This window comes from Podarcis filfolensis, assembly GCF_964270895.1.
Source record: "Podarcis filfolensis genome assembly, chromosome: 2".
Taxonomy (NCBI): Eukaryota; Metazoa; Chordata; class Lepidosauria; order Squamata; family Lacertidae; genus Podarcis; species Podarcis filfolensis.
In genome coordinates this window covers 55,884,004-55,900,714 of record NC_139605.1, presented here as the reverse complement: position 1 = coordinate 55,900,714, position 16,711 = coordinate 55,884,004, and the positions used below count along the sequence as shown (strand labels likewise).

General features: G+C 50.2%; 1 protein-coding gene across 11 annotated transcripts in view; it reads left to right on the top strand.

The window, feature by feature from the left end:
* The window catches only part of DBN1 (drebrin 1), a 40,433-nt gene that overhangs the window by 20,397 nt on the left and 3,325 nt on the right, over nt 1–16,711 (top strand). The window contains exons 1-11 of one of the 11 annotated variants that reach the window (XM_083603743.1): nt 60–180; nt 3,832–3,887; nt 4,847–4,959; nt 6,873–6,947; nt 7,938–8,084; nt 8,590–8,667; nt 8,958–9,109; nt 12,219–12,282; nt 12,582–12,641; nt 13,221–13,332; nt 15,580–15,723. In XM_083603743.1, coding sequence (XP_083459869.1) covers nt 98–180; nt 3,832–3,887; nt 4,847–4,959; nt 6,873–6,947; nt 7,938–8,084; nt 8,590–8,667; nt 8,958–9,109; nt 12,219–12,282; nt 12,582–12,641; nt 13,221–13,332; nt 15,580–15,723 — 1,084 coding nt within the window. In that variant the 5' untranslated portion in view covers nt 60–97. Of the gene's footprint in view, nt 1–59; nt 181–835; nt 1,080–3,831; nt 3,888–4,846; nt 4,960–6,872; nt 6,948–7,937; nt 8,085–8,589; nt 8,668–8,957; nt 9,110–12,218; nt 12,283–12,581; nt 12,642–13,220; nt 13,333–15,579; nt 15,724–16,711 lie in introns of those variants that run through there. The other 10 variants (XM_083603740.1, XM_083603739.1, XM_083603737.1 and 7 more) reach the window with 10 other exon arrangements.

Sequence of the window (16,711 nt, the reverse complement as noted above, 5' to 3'; positions counted from 1 at the left end):
CAGCATCCTTCCTCCTGCCAACAGAGTTCCCCTTCTGACTCTATCAGGATTCTGGCCCAAGGAACCGAGGTCATATGGCGCCCCGGCCTTTACTGGAATGCAAACAGCCAAAGAATTTGGCAGGTCAGCAAATGGAGCACATGATGCCCAGGAAGAGACACAACTCAGCAAACTCCCACTGTAAGCTGTGGAAAGGCCGGGCAGGGAAGGCACCTCCCAATTTGCCATGAGAGGGTGGCAGTGGGTGCGCACGGGAGGAGCAGCATTTGGGGCCAGCTGCCAGTGAATACCTCCCCCCTCCCTCCCACCCCCACCCCCACCAGCCAGCCTCCCCTGTAAATCACCTCCTTCCTCCTCATATGAACTGTGTCCCAGCTGGATGGCAGTGTGGTTGCCATGGTGACACAGAGATGCTGGTTGCTTTGATAAGCTGAGGGAGTCTCCCCCCCTTTCGGTCTCTTCGCCCACACAACCTGGACCAATTCTCCGTGCTCCTTCCTTCCCCCTTCTCATGAGGTCTCGAAATGAGGTTGCGAAGAGAACAGAACCCCCATGTGCTCTCGGCAAGGTTCTGATTTCTGCTGGCTGATTGGCAAAGGATGGAGGGAATGGCTATACCCCGCCAGAGATGGAGGAGAGGGTGGTATCTTGGAGACGGTTTCCATGGAGGCCCCTTCACACATGCCCTGATGGCTCATTGATATGCTGCTACTGCTGCTTTAATTTCACTATTTCTCCCTCTCCGCCTCTTAACACCCCACCCCACTCCACCCCTCACATTCTTATTGGGCAGCAGGCAGTTCACTGCCAGAAGCGTGAGTGGGTCTTACTCCCCAGGTGGGCAACAATTATACCATCCTGGAGGGGTGAGGCCTCTGCTGCAGCAGCGCATTCATTTCTCCCCATTTAGCAGAAGCTCCTCCCTCAGCCTTTTGCATGTGGCCTGCAGGCACATGCAGCATTAAGGAGACAAGGGGATATGGGCGGAGGGGATCTCTCTCCCTTGAGCACAAAGCACCTGGAACTGATACCAGCGAAGCATCTTTCTTGCGCATCAACGAAAGAGAGGACAAAGGCAGGCGCTGATTTGCATTTTTAAAAGCCGTGTTCTAATAGTTTTGTAGGGAAGCAAATTTAGAAGTAATTCAGTATAATTTGAATAGAAATACAATACAGGCGACTCCCCATTTACGCAGGGGTTACGTTCCGAGGCACCACGCATTTAAGTGCAATTGTGTAATGAGAACACAATTGAAAGAGCCTGCAAATGAACGCCACAATCGCTCCCTCCAAACCTTGCTCAAGCTCCCCACAGGCCTTGATGCAAAGGCATGTGGGGTTGCTAAGCACTGTTTTGTGCCATTTTTGTGCTTCTTTAAGGCTATTTTTGCCCCTTTTGTGCCACTTCTGTGTTTGAGGTGATTGTGCCTGCCCAGAGGCATAGTGCAGGGGGTGGGGCATACTGGCCCCACACCGCAGGGAGTAGCACTTATCATGGGGCCTGCAGCACGCCCAAGCCACACATCTCTCCTGGGAGTGACACAGTGGCTCAGGTACCTGCAGGCTCCGCACTGCCCAAAAAAGTAACATGGGGCTGCTGGGAACAGGAGCAGAACATGGCCCGGGCTCTGGGATTCTGGCGCACCCTGCCCCATCCCATCCCGCGGGCACCACACCCACCCACATACCACCTTGGGGTTCTTTTGTCTTTCAACCAGGCCTAGACCTAATGACCTTTCTAGCAGAGGATCCCCTCAAACAGAAGACTGTCCCTCATAATGTAGGAGATGTTGTACACCCTCTCTTCATCGCTCTTCCCTGCTGTTCCTCTTCTGGAAGTGAAGTTGGGGCAGATGTACCAGCTGAAACCTTGGGGAGCGCCTCTCCTTATCACAGCATTGCCAGACAGAATGTAAAACAAAAAGGGCGGGCAGGGTTGGATGGGGGCTTTGTTCTAGGCAGGCTGGAGGAGCAGCCGTGTTCTAGAAATGCTTGCTCTACATCATGGGTAGGCAAACTAAGGCCCGGGGGCTGGATCCGGCCCAATCACCTTCTAAATCTGGCCCACAGACAGTCCAGGAATCAGCGTGTTTTTACATGAGTAGAATGTGTGCTTTTATTTAAAATTCATCTCTGGGTTATTTGTGGGGCATAGGAATTTGTTCATTTTTTTATTTCAAAATATAGTCCGGCCCCCCACAAGGTCTGAGGGACAGTGGACCGGCCCCCTGCTGAAAAAGTTTGCTGACCCCTGCAGTCTACATCATGTTGCGGGGGACTGGACATTGCAGCACATGCTGCAATAACCCACTAGGGGCGCTTGTCTGTGGAGACTGAGCCCACCAGTGTAGGGAACTTGCCTGCACTGGTGATATCAAATATGGCAGCCTGCTTGCTTTACCTACACAAGTTGCTAGGAGGAACTGAGAGCCCAGCCGGATCCTGCATGCACAGGCCAGTCCTGGGTTGCATCTGTTTGGGTGAGGAACTTTAGGCCCCATGGCTAAATGCAACTCTTCTAGGCTTCTGTATGTGGCCCTTGTAGCTCTCCCTACGCCTTCACTGGCCCTCCTTCCCACCCAAGTACTTTTGCTTGGCTGGAATGAGTCCTTGAAGCCTGAGAATGCCTCTTGTTAGTCTGGGATGAGTGTTTAGAAACAGGCAACCAAAGTGACCAGGAGGCTGGAGAAACTCCCAAATAAGGAAAGATTACAACATTTGGGTCTGGGGCTCTTTAGCTCTTTAGTGGCAGAAAGTTCAGAACAGACAAAAGGTCTGATTCCGCAGAGCTTTTCTTAGGAAATCTACTGAAAATAGTTTAATTCAAATGACTCTATGTCTGTGCATGCACACAAACCAAATATAGCCCATCTGGGAATCACACATGAGACAGGCAGTTTGCTGTTGCTCAAGGGCATTTTTAATTTCTCTGCTCCAGGCATGCTCCAGGAGGCCTGGTCCTCTGAGGGTGCCTGCTGCCCAATATACATGGTGCTTTCTATAAATAATTCTCAAATTTGTGGAATGTGCATCTTTGGGGGACAAGTGGAAGGAAGAGCAAAGTTTCAGGGGTGATAGAATAGGATCCCAGAGCATGCTGTGGATCTTCCCTCACTAACCAAGACACTGGTAGATGTATCACCCTATAACAGTGAACATCATCTTGGATTTGTGTGGGTGAGCCCATCATTTCTTCCCCTAGACTCCAAATGTGATTTGGAAGGAAGCAAGTTTGGAAATATCTGTTGCTTTCTTTCTGTTTCCTGGGGCACGGCTTTCAGAGGGGTTGAAATATATTATGTTGTAATGCAAGGCTTTCTCTGGAATGAGGGGCATTCCCTGGACAAGACATTGTTGTCCTTTACTCAGAACTGTGTTTATTGTGCATCATGTGCAAGCACCACACAAATACCGAATTCAGCATCCTGAGGGTCAACTTTCATTTTATTAAAATAGTATTTATTGTGTCGGTCCATAGACCATACCAGGAAACCTACATTTTATTTTAAAAATCAAATTTGTAGACCTTGGGGACTAAGAAGAGTGTGTATCTATCCCACCAACATCTCTGAAGCCCCAGAACCGCAGTGACTACATGGTTGGGCTTTGTGGTTCTGTTCCTCTCCCTGCTACTCGAGGGCTACAGGAGCAGAACCGGTTCAGCAAAATAAGCCAACATGTTCAAATCTGCTTAATCCAAGCCCTAGCCTCCAATTTTACCTAGCACTATATCTGCATTTCCTCGGTGCAGGAGTTGGATAGTGAAGGATTTGCGCGGTCCTGCCCTTATCTGTACATGGTAACCTGTTTGTATGATTCTCTGACTTGCAGGGCTTTGTACACTTACGAAGATGACTCCGATAACCTGAAACTGGCTGCTTCGGGAAGTGAGTATTCCTGTCCCTGCCCTTGCCTCCTTGCTGGGCAACCTTATGTTGCTTAGCCGATCCAGTCCTGGCAGTTCTCAGTGCTACACCAAACTTGCCTCTCCTAAAACAAAACAAAAAAAAAATCCCCTTTTTTTCTTTTTAAAGTATATTTTTTATTAAGTTTTCCATAACAAATTTAAATTCAAACACATCATTCACCTCTTCCATTAGGATTCTCTGAATCCCTTGACTTCCTTCCACCCTTCCGTGGTTACCATTATCAATCTTTTCCCCCCCTTCTGCTTATCTTATTTTCTTTAATTTGTTAAAAAAAATAGTAATTCATTTTTCCATAGTTTTTTGTACATTACAAGCATTACTCAAATCCCACCAAAGTTGTTTACAGTGTTCTCTTAAGTACATTGTAAATTTTTTCCATTCCTTCTTAAAATTCTTCTCTTGCTGGTTTCTGATTTTCCCAGTCGGTTTCGCCATTTTGGCATAGTCCATCATCTTCATCAGCCATTCCTCTCTGGTTGGAACATTGTCTTCTTTCCATCTCTGGGCCAGTAGTATCCTCGCTGCTGTCGTCACATACATGAATAGACGACGACTAAAAATCCCATTTTTTTCAACAGGGTTAGAGTTGAAGTGGCAAGGGGTGGGGAGATAAATGGCCATGAGTTGTGGCAAGGGCACACCCAGTAAGTTGAGAGATTAGTCCCTTTTATCATGTGTTCCTCTGCCTACCCACCTGAAGGGCTGAAGTTCAGTGCTATATCATCTGCTCTGCATGCAGAGGTTCTTGGTCCAGTCCCTGGCATCTCCAGCTTCCCTGCTTGAAACCCCAGAGAGCCTGCTCCAATCTGCGCAGACCGTACTGAGATAGATGAACCAATGCCCTGGCTCTATCATGTCCCTAAGGGAAAGAGCAGTGTGGTCTGTGTCCCATAAAATCTGTCTCTTTGCTTCTTCAGCTGGCGGCCTACAAGAACTCTCCAGCCATTTTGAGAACCAGAAAGTGATGTACGGATTCTGCAGTGTCAAAGACCCTCAGGCCACCCTCCCTAAATATGTCCTCATTAACTGGGTAAGTCCAAGAAGAGTCTGGGAGGCAGCTTGCTCTGTGCTGAAAAGGGGAGCAATATTAAAGTTGACTGGGCCACCCAAAAAGAGGACCTTGGTACTGCATGGGAAGGGAAAGTTCCACCAGTTACAGCTTTTCCTCCCACTATGGTGAGAAAAGTCAGACAAGGAGAAATTCAGCCTTCTTTATGCACAGGAATCCTCTCAGCATCTGGAGCTGGCAGCCCTGTCCAAACTAGGGTGGAGAATTCAGAAACAGCCAAGTGTTTCTCAAACCTGGGTCTCCAGCTGTTGTTGGGCTACAACTCCCATCATCACTAGCTAGCAGGACCAGTGGTCAGGGATGATGGGAGCTGCAGTCCAACAACAGCTGGAGACCCCGGTTTGAGAAACACTGAATGGCGAAGGCTGATGGTAGGTCCCTGGTGTCTCAACCGTAGGGCCTAATTGTGCACAGTCTTTGTTTACCTAAAGATAATCTCTGTGTAGGAAAAAGCACCAGCCCATCATTTGTGAAGGCTGGCATGAGTGCTGTTTGGGCTGTGAATACAGGTCCCCATAAAGCTGGCTGGCTCTGAGGAGGCCTGTAACGATGGAGGTTGATCTTTCTAGCAGAACCCTTGCTGACTGCTGGGTTTCCATTGATTTGTCTGCAGTGCCCTCTAGTGGAACAAATTCCATTTTCCTTAATGAATCTGAAAGGGTTGACCACTCTCACACATTGGGCTGGCTCCTTCCCCTTCCCACTTTCTGTCCAGACTTGCTTCCTATCCTATCTGACATATCCCAGCTTGTGACAATCTTTAAATACTGCTTTTGTGGACAGTTCCTTTCACTAGGCCTTTTTAAAAATGTCTATGTAGAAATATGGGTTTAACAGTCTGAACCAGCTGCCTTTGGTCTGATGCCCTCCAGACATTTTGAATATTAATATATATATATATATTTATTTATTTATGCATGCATGCATGCATGCATGCATGCATACTCCATCCATCTGGCTGGGTTTCCCCAGCCACTCTGGGTGGCTCCCAACAGAATATTAAAAACACAATAAAACATCAGACATGAAAAACTTCAGATGTCTTCTAAAAGTCAGATAGTTGTTTATTTCCATGACATCTGATGGGAGGGCGTTCCACAGAGCGGGTGCCACTACCGAGAAGGCCCTCTGCCTGCTTCCCTGTAACCTCACTTCTCGCAGTAAGGGAACCTCCAGAAAGCCCTCAGAGCTGGACCTCAGTGTCCGGGCAGAACTACAATTTCCAGCATCCCATGGTGGCTAAGGCTGATGGGACTTGTAGTCCAAAAGCATCTGGAGAGAACCAGGTTGGGGAAGGGTGACCTAAAAGAAGAAACACATTACAAAGTGCTGCCCAGAGGCAGAAATGAACAACAAATACCCAGCCATTTGGAAACCACTGACTATCGCTACTAGCCCTAGCAAGACCCCCTTTGCAAGGGTGAGATCTACTGTGAAGGAGTATAAGATGTATTCTCTGTAAAATTTCCCAGTCCTTAACAAAAAGACTGCAAAAAAAACCTCTTGCCAAGCATTGATGATCCAGAACTTAGAAGAAGCTGCAGACTTAGGCATGTGGGGCAGTGTTGCTTCCCTACCTTGTTGACACAGTGATATGTCTGATCTACATCTCATCCAAAATAACCGAGGAAGACATTTCTGCAGAGAAAATCCTTGCTGCTCTTGCTTTCCATTCAGAAATCCAGAGGAATATCCCATTTTCTTGCATGCTGGTGCCACCCTTGTCCTCCTCCTTCTGAGCTCTCCAGATGCTCTCCCAAGTAGCCTGTGTCTCTATGTGCATGTAGAATAAGATGCTGTCTGCTGCTGTCTCACGAGAGTGGCATCTTCCAGCACTAACCTTCCCCGTCCCTGTACCTCTTTATGCCTGGCAGGTGGGAGAGGATGTTGCTGATGCCCGCAAGTGTGCCTGCGCCAGCCATGTGGCCAAAGTCGCGGAATTCTTCCAGGTCAGTGGCAAACTGTTTGGGGAAGGGTGCGCAGGTGGGAGTGCCTATGCAACAGTCCTTTCCCATCTTGTAGGAAAGGGATTGGGACTTTGTGGAAGAGGGAGCATGGTTCTTCTGCAATGCAGGGGTGGAAAGACCTGTGGCCCTCCAGATGTGGACAGAGAGTGTAGCCCAATAACATCTGGATGGTCACAGGTTCCACATCTGGGAAGGGCAAGGAGTTTTGATCGTGAGCTGTTGGCAGGAGACCTGTGCCAGCTGCTGGGTCTCCACTGTTGTCCTCCAGGGCAGCTGCCTTAAATTCTTATCTGACTTCCTGCTCAATGCAAAATGCAGCTTCAAGTGGGGTGGCGAACCTGAGGTCAGGGGGCCAGATGTGGCCCTCCAGGCCTCTCTGCCCAGCCCTTGGGACTCTTCTTAGTCCTTGCCCCTCATCAGCCTGGTTTATGGCTTTCTAAAGTGCTTTTGCCTGACTGGTATATGTCCTTGAGCCATGATCATGCCTCCTGCTTGCCCAGTTTAGATAGGCAGGTAGTGGGTGCACAGGTGGGTGTAAGCATCTGGCTTTTGTGTGGCTGGAGTAGAGCCTGCTCTACAAAGGTAAACGTCTCACATCCTTTGCTCTGCTTGCTTTTGCCTCTGGCCCTGCCCATCACTGGCAAGCAGCCCCCCCAGAAAACGACCTAAGAGGGAATGCAGGCTTTCTCTGAAAGGGGTTCCCCGCCTTTGAAGCTACAGTATCCCTGACAAATATGCTCACCCAGACTCCGCTTAAATCAATCCATTGGAGCTCACCACCTCCCAACACAGTCTTTGTCTACTGTCTAGCAGCTCTCTTCCCAATAAGAGCTGAGCTGAAATCTCATTCCCTGCCATTTCCTGGTCCTAGTCCTGCTCCCTGGAGCCTCAGAGGACAGACAGGTCTATGTCATCTTCTCCAGCTTGGTGGCCGGACCTTCATTTTTCAGTGTGGTTTGAATGTCTCAACAGGGTGTGGATGTCATTGTCAACGCTAGCAGTGTGGAAGACATCGACCCAGGAGCCATTGGGCAGCGGCTCTCCAACGGCCTCGCCCGCATTGCCAGCCCCGTGCTGCACCGTCTCCGCCTGCGTGAGGATGAGAATGCGCAGCCCGTGGTAATGCTCCTTCTTTGCCATGCCCCCCTTTCCCCTTGCTGGGGAGAAGCAACACCAGCCACTTCTGGGCTTGGCTGTGGCTGGTCTGCTGAAAGCAGTTTCTACTTAGGGCAGCCTTCCCCAGATTTGGACTACAGCTCCCATCAGCCCCTGCCAGCATGGCCTGGGACTAGGGGGAGATGGGAGCTGTAGTCCAACACCATCTGCAGGCACCAGGTTTTGGAAGGCTGTTGACGCAGGGTAAGAAAGATGGTTACAGTGGAGTGGACATTTCAGTTAGCAATAACCTCAGATTAACCTCACTGGCTGCGATGGGTGCACTGCAAATCCTCCAGCATACGTTATGAACTGCCTTGAAGAATATTCTGGTCAGTTACCCCCATGCTGTTACAAAGCATTGTGAAACACACCAGGGCAGTGAGAACCTGGCAAGTTGTCTTGTTATCTGTGTGTGCTCGTTCACACACATACACGTCTCTCTCCTGATTTGATTTCTTTGTTTCAGGGCACCACCTACCAGAAGACTGATGCTGCTGTGGAGATGAAGCGACTCAACCGGGAGCAGTTCTGGGAGCAGGCCAAGGTAGAAAAGTTTTACCAAGGAAGCCCTGTCCCTGGGCAGGTCAAGTCTGTGATTAGCTATGACTATCTATCTATCTATCTATCTATCTATCTATCTATCATCTATCTCTATTATCTATCTATCATCTATCTATCTATCTATTCCATCATATCTCTCTCTCTCTCTCTCTCTCTCACACACACACACACACACACACACACACACACACAACGTATGTCTTTCCTTACCTTCATCCCTGTTTCTGTGTGAGGTGCAGCACCTACCCTCTCCCTCTTTTCTGTCCCTTGCAGAAAGAGGAGGAGCTGCGCAAGGAGGAGGAGCGGAAGAAGGCCCTGGACGAGCGGCTGCGTTTTGAGCAAGAGCGCATGGAGCAGGAGAGGCAGGAGCAGGAGGAGCGAGAGAAGCGCTACCGGGAGCGCGAGGAGCAGATTGAGGAACACAGGCAAGGGGCAGCCGGGAGGGTCTGGCCGTGGTGTTGTCTGTGTGCAAAGGGAGCCAAGGAGGCAACACGGGTGGTTCCTTAGCAAGCCAAGATGGGCAAATATCGGTTCGTCCAACAGGAGGGAGAGGGCTCTTGTGCTCTAATCCTGCTTGCAGGCAAGGATGCCTCTTCCACGTTGCTTCCTTGTGGGAAGCAAAAGTGGTCCTGTTTCATGGGCTGCCCTGTTGCTCCTCCCTCTGTTTGGATAGGCCTAAGTGCCTCTTGGTCCTTCCTGAATGTTATGCTGCCAGTACTGATGATGGTGAGAGTCTGCTTGAGCTCAGCGTGATAATTTAGTGCGGTTGGAGGTATATATCAGCCTCACCTCTTGCTGTTTTCAATTTAATTGCTCACAGAGTCATATACAGTCATACCTCGGGTTACAGGCGCTTCAGGTTGCGTTTTTTTTTGGGGTTACGGATCGCCGAAACCCGGAAGGGTTGCTTCTGGGTTTTGGCGGTCGCGCATGCGCAGACGCGCCAAATCACAACCCGCGCATGCGCAGACACGCCACTGTGGGTTGCAAACGCTGCGGATTGCGAACGTGCATCCTGCCCGGATCACGTTCGCAACCCAAGCATCCACTGTACATGTTTATTGAATGCATTGCGCTGGTAATAGCTGTTTCCTCCAAAATATTCCTAGGAGGTAGGTTCAGCTGGGAGGTAGCGGCTGACCTAAAGTCATTCAGAGCGCTTCGTGGGTGAGTGGGAATTGGAACCTCCCCAATCCACATTCTACTTCCTCCCTATAATACCAGTGGTTTTCAAGCTGTGTTCCATGGCATCTTGGGGCTCTTTGAAAGCCAGTGAAGACCATTAATGGCAGGCAATTCTCCCTGAAAAATGGCTTGCCCACCACTGCTGATTGTTCTCTGCCATGTTATGTTGGAGCACAGTCTGGCACTTCACACTGAATAGAGATGAGACCCCAAAGTCCTGGCAGAAACCTGAGTGTGTTCTTCGGAAAGATTTCATGGCAGATTTGGGGGGGGGGGGGTTGGCTAAGCAGTTGAGTTTGGAAAGAGCTCTTTCCTGCAGTCATGTGTGGTAGAAAGCCACTGCACAGCAGCACCCTGGCACAGTGCCCTTTCCCAGTTGTTTGTTCTCCCTTGTTGTTGTAGGATAATCCAAAGCTTTCAATTTACAACAACAACAACAACAATTTATTTATACCCCACCCATCTGGCTGGGTTTCCCCAGCCACTCTGGGCAGCTTCCAACAAAATATTAAAATACAATAGTCTGTTAAACATTAAAAGCTTCCCTAAACAGGGCTACCTTCAGATGTCTTCTAAAAGTCTGGTAGTTGTTTTTCTCTTTGACATCTGGTGGGAAGGCGTTCCACAGGGCAAGTGCCACTACCAAGAAGGCCCTCTGCCTGGTTCCCTGTAACTTGGCTTCTCGCAGCAAGGGAACTGCCAGAAGGCCCTCAGCGCTGGACCTCAGTGTCCGGGCTGAATGATGTTTACTTCTTCTGATGACAGAAGGATTGGCTGCTTTGGTCAAAGCCATACCACTTGCCCTGTGTCTTACCAGAATAGATTGAAGAAACATCTGAAATTATAGGTCTTTGCCACCTCCTGCATATTCATTTGGGAGCAGAGGGAACCATGAAACAGTAGCCAATGTGCCTTTAATGGTTTCATATTCCATATGTGCAATAAACAGTCCCTGTTCTGTGATTTCTCAGGTTTATCAGGACTTCTGCAGCTCTTTGGAGGGCTGTGTGTGTCGGATGGCAGTGCTGTTTCATAACTGCTGAACGATTACGGTCTCTGAAGTGAAGCACTTAAATCATTTTGCATTTGCATGAGTAGCAGTGATGAAATTTTAATAGAGAGATAGATTGGACCCAGCCTGGGCAGGACATATTTGGGCATACTTTCTCGTGTTGTGGTTTATATCCAAACAGCTATGGTAGGCTGGATTAAGAGTACAAACACATCGTCGTTTTCATACACAACAGTGGTTCCTAGGTAGGTGAACATGCAGCAGACAGAATGCCAAGTGGTAGGATAAGAACTTGGAACACCTTGGTGAGCTGACAAGGTATGAAATGCATTAGGCTAACTTGTAAAGTCTAACAGCTAAGAAAGGAAGCTCAGAAGGTAACCGTTTAAAGGTGGGAGGCAGAAACAGGGTGGGATTTGGAATGGGACACACTTGCAAAACACGGAGCGACAGGAGGCATTTAGCAGAGGGGCTCCCAGAACACAAGGCATAATAACCCCTCCAAATGTTATTTTTATCACACAAGCATGATGATCTGTGCTCAAGATGGTATCAGGGCAGCTATACGTGATTCCGCTTTCAATGTTGTTTGGGCCTGCGAAAGTTCAGAGGGGGACATGCTGCTTCATTTCCAGCTGGTGCATGCCCCATCGCTTCCTGCTGAAATCCTGCAACTTCTGGGATGGGTGGGTTGTCCTGCTTTGGTTGTGCTATAGCAAAAGGGTGCCCCTCCCTCCCAATGGCCATAGTGCAGCAGCACATGCAGTAGCATTGCCAAACAACTAAGAAAGCGGAATGATGTGTGGGCTGTCCAGTGTAAGTCCACGGCTAATGCGTTATTATTGCATCAAAGACACATTGCAGAAAATACCCGCAGGAAACAAAAAAAGGCCATGCTATCTGGAGGTGCCCAAGAGATTTTCCTGCTTGCTGGCAAAATAGGCACAGAGCAAGCTTTAGAGTGGGCTCTAGAGACCAGTGAAAATGATTTAAGAGGCCTTGAAATAAGAGCTAATGGGGGAAATGGTGCATAATAAGGATTAAGTGAGGGTGCAACAGAAAATTTCAAATATACACAACTTTGGAATAAAGTTGGAGGTCAGCCGGTTCTCCATGGTTCCTGAATGGAGAAGGCTATCTTTTGACTGATTGGCTACTTCCTGCTGCTTTGCAAGGAAGGGTGGGGTATTATTATTATTATTATTATTATTATTGATGTTAAATGTTAGAAAGCCAAGTCAGCCTGCGGCCTGTCCTACCCAGGCCCTAGCATTCCAGTACCAGGATCTCTCAAGCCTTCTTTTCCTCCTCCTTCTCCTCCTTTCCCTTCCCACCAGGCGAAAGCAGCAGACCCTGGAGGCGGAGGAAGCCAAGCAGCGGTTGAAGGAGCAGTCCATCTTTGTAAGTGATGCTTCAAGAGCTTGGGGGAGGATTGTCCAGTTGTGCCACTGGCTCCCCCAAGGAGGTTGGCAGAGGTAGGGATTCAGCACCAAGGCTGGCTGGTGACATTGGGGACCCACTCTGCAGCCAGGGTGAGGACGCCTTGCTGCCCAAGAGCTCTTCCTCTCTCCAGCTTTGTGCTAGGCCAGGAGAATAACAGTAAAGCAAACAAACAGACAGACAGACAGACAGACAGACAAATGTAGGGTCTTCTGGTGTGGTTGAGGTGCCCTGGGGCTGACGCTGACCTCTCTCCCTAGGGGGAGCAGGAGGACGACGAAGACAGGCAGCAGCCCAAAAAGTCTGAGTCAGAGGTGGAGGTGAGTGCGGCCCCGGGGCACAGCATGCGTTGTGTAGGCAGCAGGACCTCCATGCACCCTACAGGGCTCTTGCTGCATGAGGGTTGTCGTGTTTGTGTGTGGAGAGTTTTGGCGGGGAGGGGGGGGGCCTTCAATTCTGGCGACTGTTGTCCTGTGGAGAAGCTGGAGTGTGCTGTTGATGAGCGGAAGTCTGTGCTTAAGCAAGGCTGGGCATCAGTTCTCTCTCTGGGGAGCAAGGCGGGATCCCGGCTGTCCTCGTCTCTCCTCCTTTGCTTACATACATGTTCCATTTTGTCAGAAGAGGAAGACAGATTGTGGTGCTGTCACTTTTCTTTTTTCCCCCCCTGTCACTGTGTGCCATTGCTGCTGCTGGGGGTGGGGGTGGGGCATGGGGTGAGGGACACCGTTTGTGTGTGGCACGTATCATGTTTTGTCACTGTTGCCCTGACAACTGCATGGGGAGGGGCAGAGCTGGGTGTGAGGGGGGTCGGGCTGGGTTTATGACGGGGTCTGTGTGGGCCTGTGGACTGGGCTGCCCTTGACCGTCCTCTCTCGCCTCTTCCCCTCGCATCCTGACAGGAGGCGGCTGCCATCATTGCTCAGAGGCCCGAGAACCCCCGCGAGTTCTTCAGGCAGCAAGAGCGAGTGGCTTCAGCCAGTTCAGAGACAGCCCCGCCCATCAACAGAACAGGTAGAGAGCCCTTGCCGGCACTGCTTCAGGCAGGGAGTACAGAAAATGGAATGAGGGTTGGTGGGGAAGCGGTCAGGAAGATTTCAGCAACCTGGTTTTTGTTTTGTTTTTGTTTTCAAATGGAAGGTGGGCCATTATACATCTCAGGGCAAGGCAGTGGGAGCATCCAGACACCTGGAAATGTCTGCTACGGGTGATATGAGCAGATGGGGGGGGGTTGTTTAAGGAAGCAAAAGTAAAATGCAAAAACCTCAGAAACATGACCAGAGGTCAGTTGAACACAGAATGAGGTGCAGAGAAGAGACATTCCCTGCTGCTGAGTCTCACCATAAGGAAAACAGCCAGCATCCTATGAAAGCCTGAAAAGTGGCAAATTCCTAACTATAACAAAAGACTTATGTCCTTTCTTATCACATATAACCAAGTTTTGCGTCCAATAATTTGATTAGGTGTTGTTGTTGGATATATATATTCTAGTTCATATCTATTTCATTGTCCAAAACGGCAACAGTTTTGTCAGTTTTGGAGAACAGTAGAAATGAGATCTTCAGGGTTATACTACGTCATTATCCAGCACATGGGGCTTAGAGTAAGACATCTGTGGCGCAGGTTGTCCTGCCTTTCTCTTGCGCAAGGCTCACAATATCCCTCCTGGATCAGGGGTTGCTGCTGATGCCAACGCCACACAAGGTGTGTGTTTCTGGGCTGTGGATCAAATCTAGCATAGCTTGATTTTCAAGACAGGGTCTGGGGGATCATCTGTCTTTGAGGACACTATAGCGAACCTCTCACCCTTTGAGAATTTAATGTGGAAGCAAAAGATCATTTATCATGTAGTCATTGATGTAGAAAACGTTCCATTCTGGGCTAAATCTGAATTGGCAGTCCATCATCACCACACCCTGCTTTCATGGTGTCTGGAACCTGCAGACAATTGGCTTCCCTGATGGGAAGTTTCCAAGTGGTGTCCCTGCAGCAAAGTGGTCCTCCATCACCTCAGTTGCATCATCCCAGTATGCGAGTGGGTCTGAGTGGGTTAGCTAGGCAGCAGGAGCTCTCAGTGTTATTTATCGAATTGGCCAGCCTTGGGGGGGATGCTCCAGCCTAGCAGCCTGTTTCTCCCCTTGACAGTGCTGTCTGAAGAATGGTACTGCTGGAGTGGGCAGGTGAGCAAAGGGACACTAGGAATAAGCCAATGTAAACAAGACAAGGGGCCCAGAAATCATGCCGCAGTTTGCATTGCATCAAGCGAGTCTGTGCCTCTGTAGCCAGGAGGGAGAACCTGTGGCCCTCCAGGAGGTGTTGGGCTCCTTCAGCCTCAGCCAGCATGGCTGATGATCAGAAGGGATGGGATATGTAGCCTGATATTATCTGGGAGGCCACAGGTTTCCCTATGGAAGGAACTGGACAAAAGAAAGCAGGGGCAGCAGCGGGTGAGATTTTCTCTTGTGCTCTCTCCCACCCCAATTCCTGGCTGCTGCTTAGGACACACTTCTTGGCTGCTTGTGAGTTTTGTACAGCCCACCAGACCTGAGTAGGCTGCAGAACCTCCAGGCATTGTTTTGGCAAAGAGGCGCAGAGACTCAGCGCTTTATTTGCAGCAGCCTCCATGGGTGGTTCATGCTAGAGAACTCCTTTGCACCTCTGCTGTGGCTTTTTCTGGCTCCTTGGGCTGCCCACCGCAGAGAATGGCGCAGCTGCGACTATCCCTGCCTCAGGGCTAAGGCATGAACTCTGCTCTCTGGAGCCCTCTGCATTACGGCTTTGGGTTCACACTTCTATGTGATAGTTTGGGTCGACTCTCTATTGGGGACCAGGTTGCCAGTTGACATAGGGACCTTGGCATGAACTCGTCTTCCCCGGCACCACTTGCGTATCCTGCCTCCGAGCTTCCTCTTTCTCTCCCGCTTCACTTTCTTGCACTGCCCAGCCTTCCTGATGCCATCTTGCCCCCTCCACACTGCTCCAGCCTGGCCCTCGTGCCCCCCAGCCGCTGCCTTTGCTTTTCCCCAGCCCCCACCCTGCACTGCTGCCCCCAGGAGCCTCCTCCCACCCTCCTCCTTGCCTTTGCAGAGACCCGCCTCCCTCACAGTCTTCCCCTGCCTCCCCAGCCCCTCACGTGGGCCTTGCTTGCCCAGTGGCATGAGCAGGGGGGCGGGCGGGAGATGGAGTGGGCAGCTGGAGGGGAGACTGATCATTCTCTTCTGCTTTCTCTGTCTCCGTCCGTCTGTCTTGTCTTTCTCTCAGCAGGTCGTCTGCACTGTCCTTTCATAAAGACACCTGACAGTGGGCCGCCTTCCTTCTCCTCCTCCTCCTCCTCCTCCCCTCCACGGACTCCCTTCCCCTATATCTCTTGCCACCGCACACCAAACCTCTCCTCCTTCTTCCCATGTAGGTAGCCAGGCCCTGGCCGGGCTTTGGGGAGTCGGTTGGGGAGGCAGCTGCTTCGGGGGCCTTGCCCACCCGCCCCGCACCTTGTATCTTTGGCCACGCCCAATCTCACTCCGCAGGCATCTCTGGAAGGAAGGACTAAGAGTCCATGAGTGTCCGAGAAACACTGGCCCCGCAGACTGGACCAGGGAAGACTCAGGGCACAGCCTGCTCTCTCTCGTGTTCACTGCATGGCAGGAGTGTAGCCCCAGAAGAGCGGAGAGGGGCCTAGCGTTATGCTTCGGCAGCTACCACCCTCGGGAGGGCTGGCTTTGTATATAAGACGGAAACTTCCCCTTTGGCACCCCACATCTATGCCCCCCGTCCAGTTCACCTTTTAAAAAACAGCTTCAGTTAGGTAGGCCGCAACAGGGACTTCTCAACATCAATAGCTACACCGTAAATCCAAGCATGGATTTGCAGGCCAGTGTATTGATGCCCTATAGGCAGGGTGGAGGCAGTGAACAGAGAGCCTCAAATGAAAACCAGTTAGGCCGATTGTGACTGTAGAACAGAGCATCCGTTTCCCCAGATTAGAAAAGGGGGAGCCAAAATCTATGCAAACAGAAGATGAACCACACACACATATACACACACAGAGAGACAAACAGTATGCACACAGGCGCGCACACACACACCATGCTGCAGGGGGCAGTTGCACTGCAGAACAGGGGATGTCCCTGAACCAGGGTGTAGGATGGATATACTGGGCGAACTGGGTTTGTGATGGGAGTACTAAGTCTGGGACAGAGATGACCTTCTAAAGTTGTCCCTTCGCCTGATGTTTGCAGTGGGGAGGGGCGTTATTTTTTCCTGTAGACTCTGCTTCCAAAGATAAAAGTAAAAAGGGGAGGATACCTCCTAGTCTATAAAGGAGGGGGTGGTGAAACCGGCCTCCCAGTGTTGCTGGATTACAACTCCCATCATCCCTGACCATTGGCCATGATGG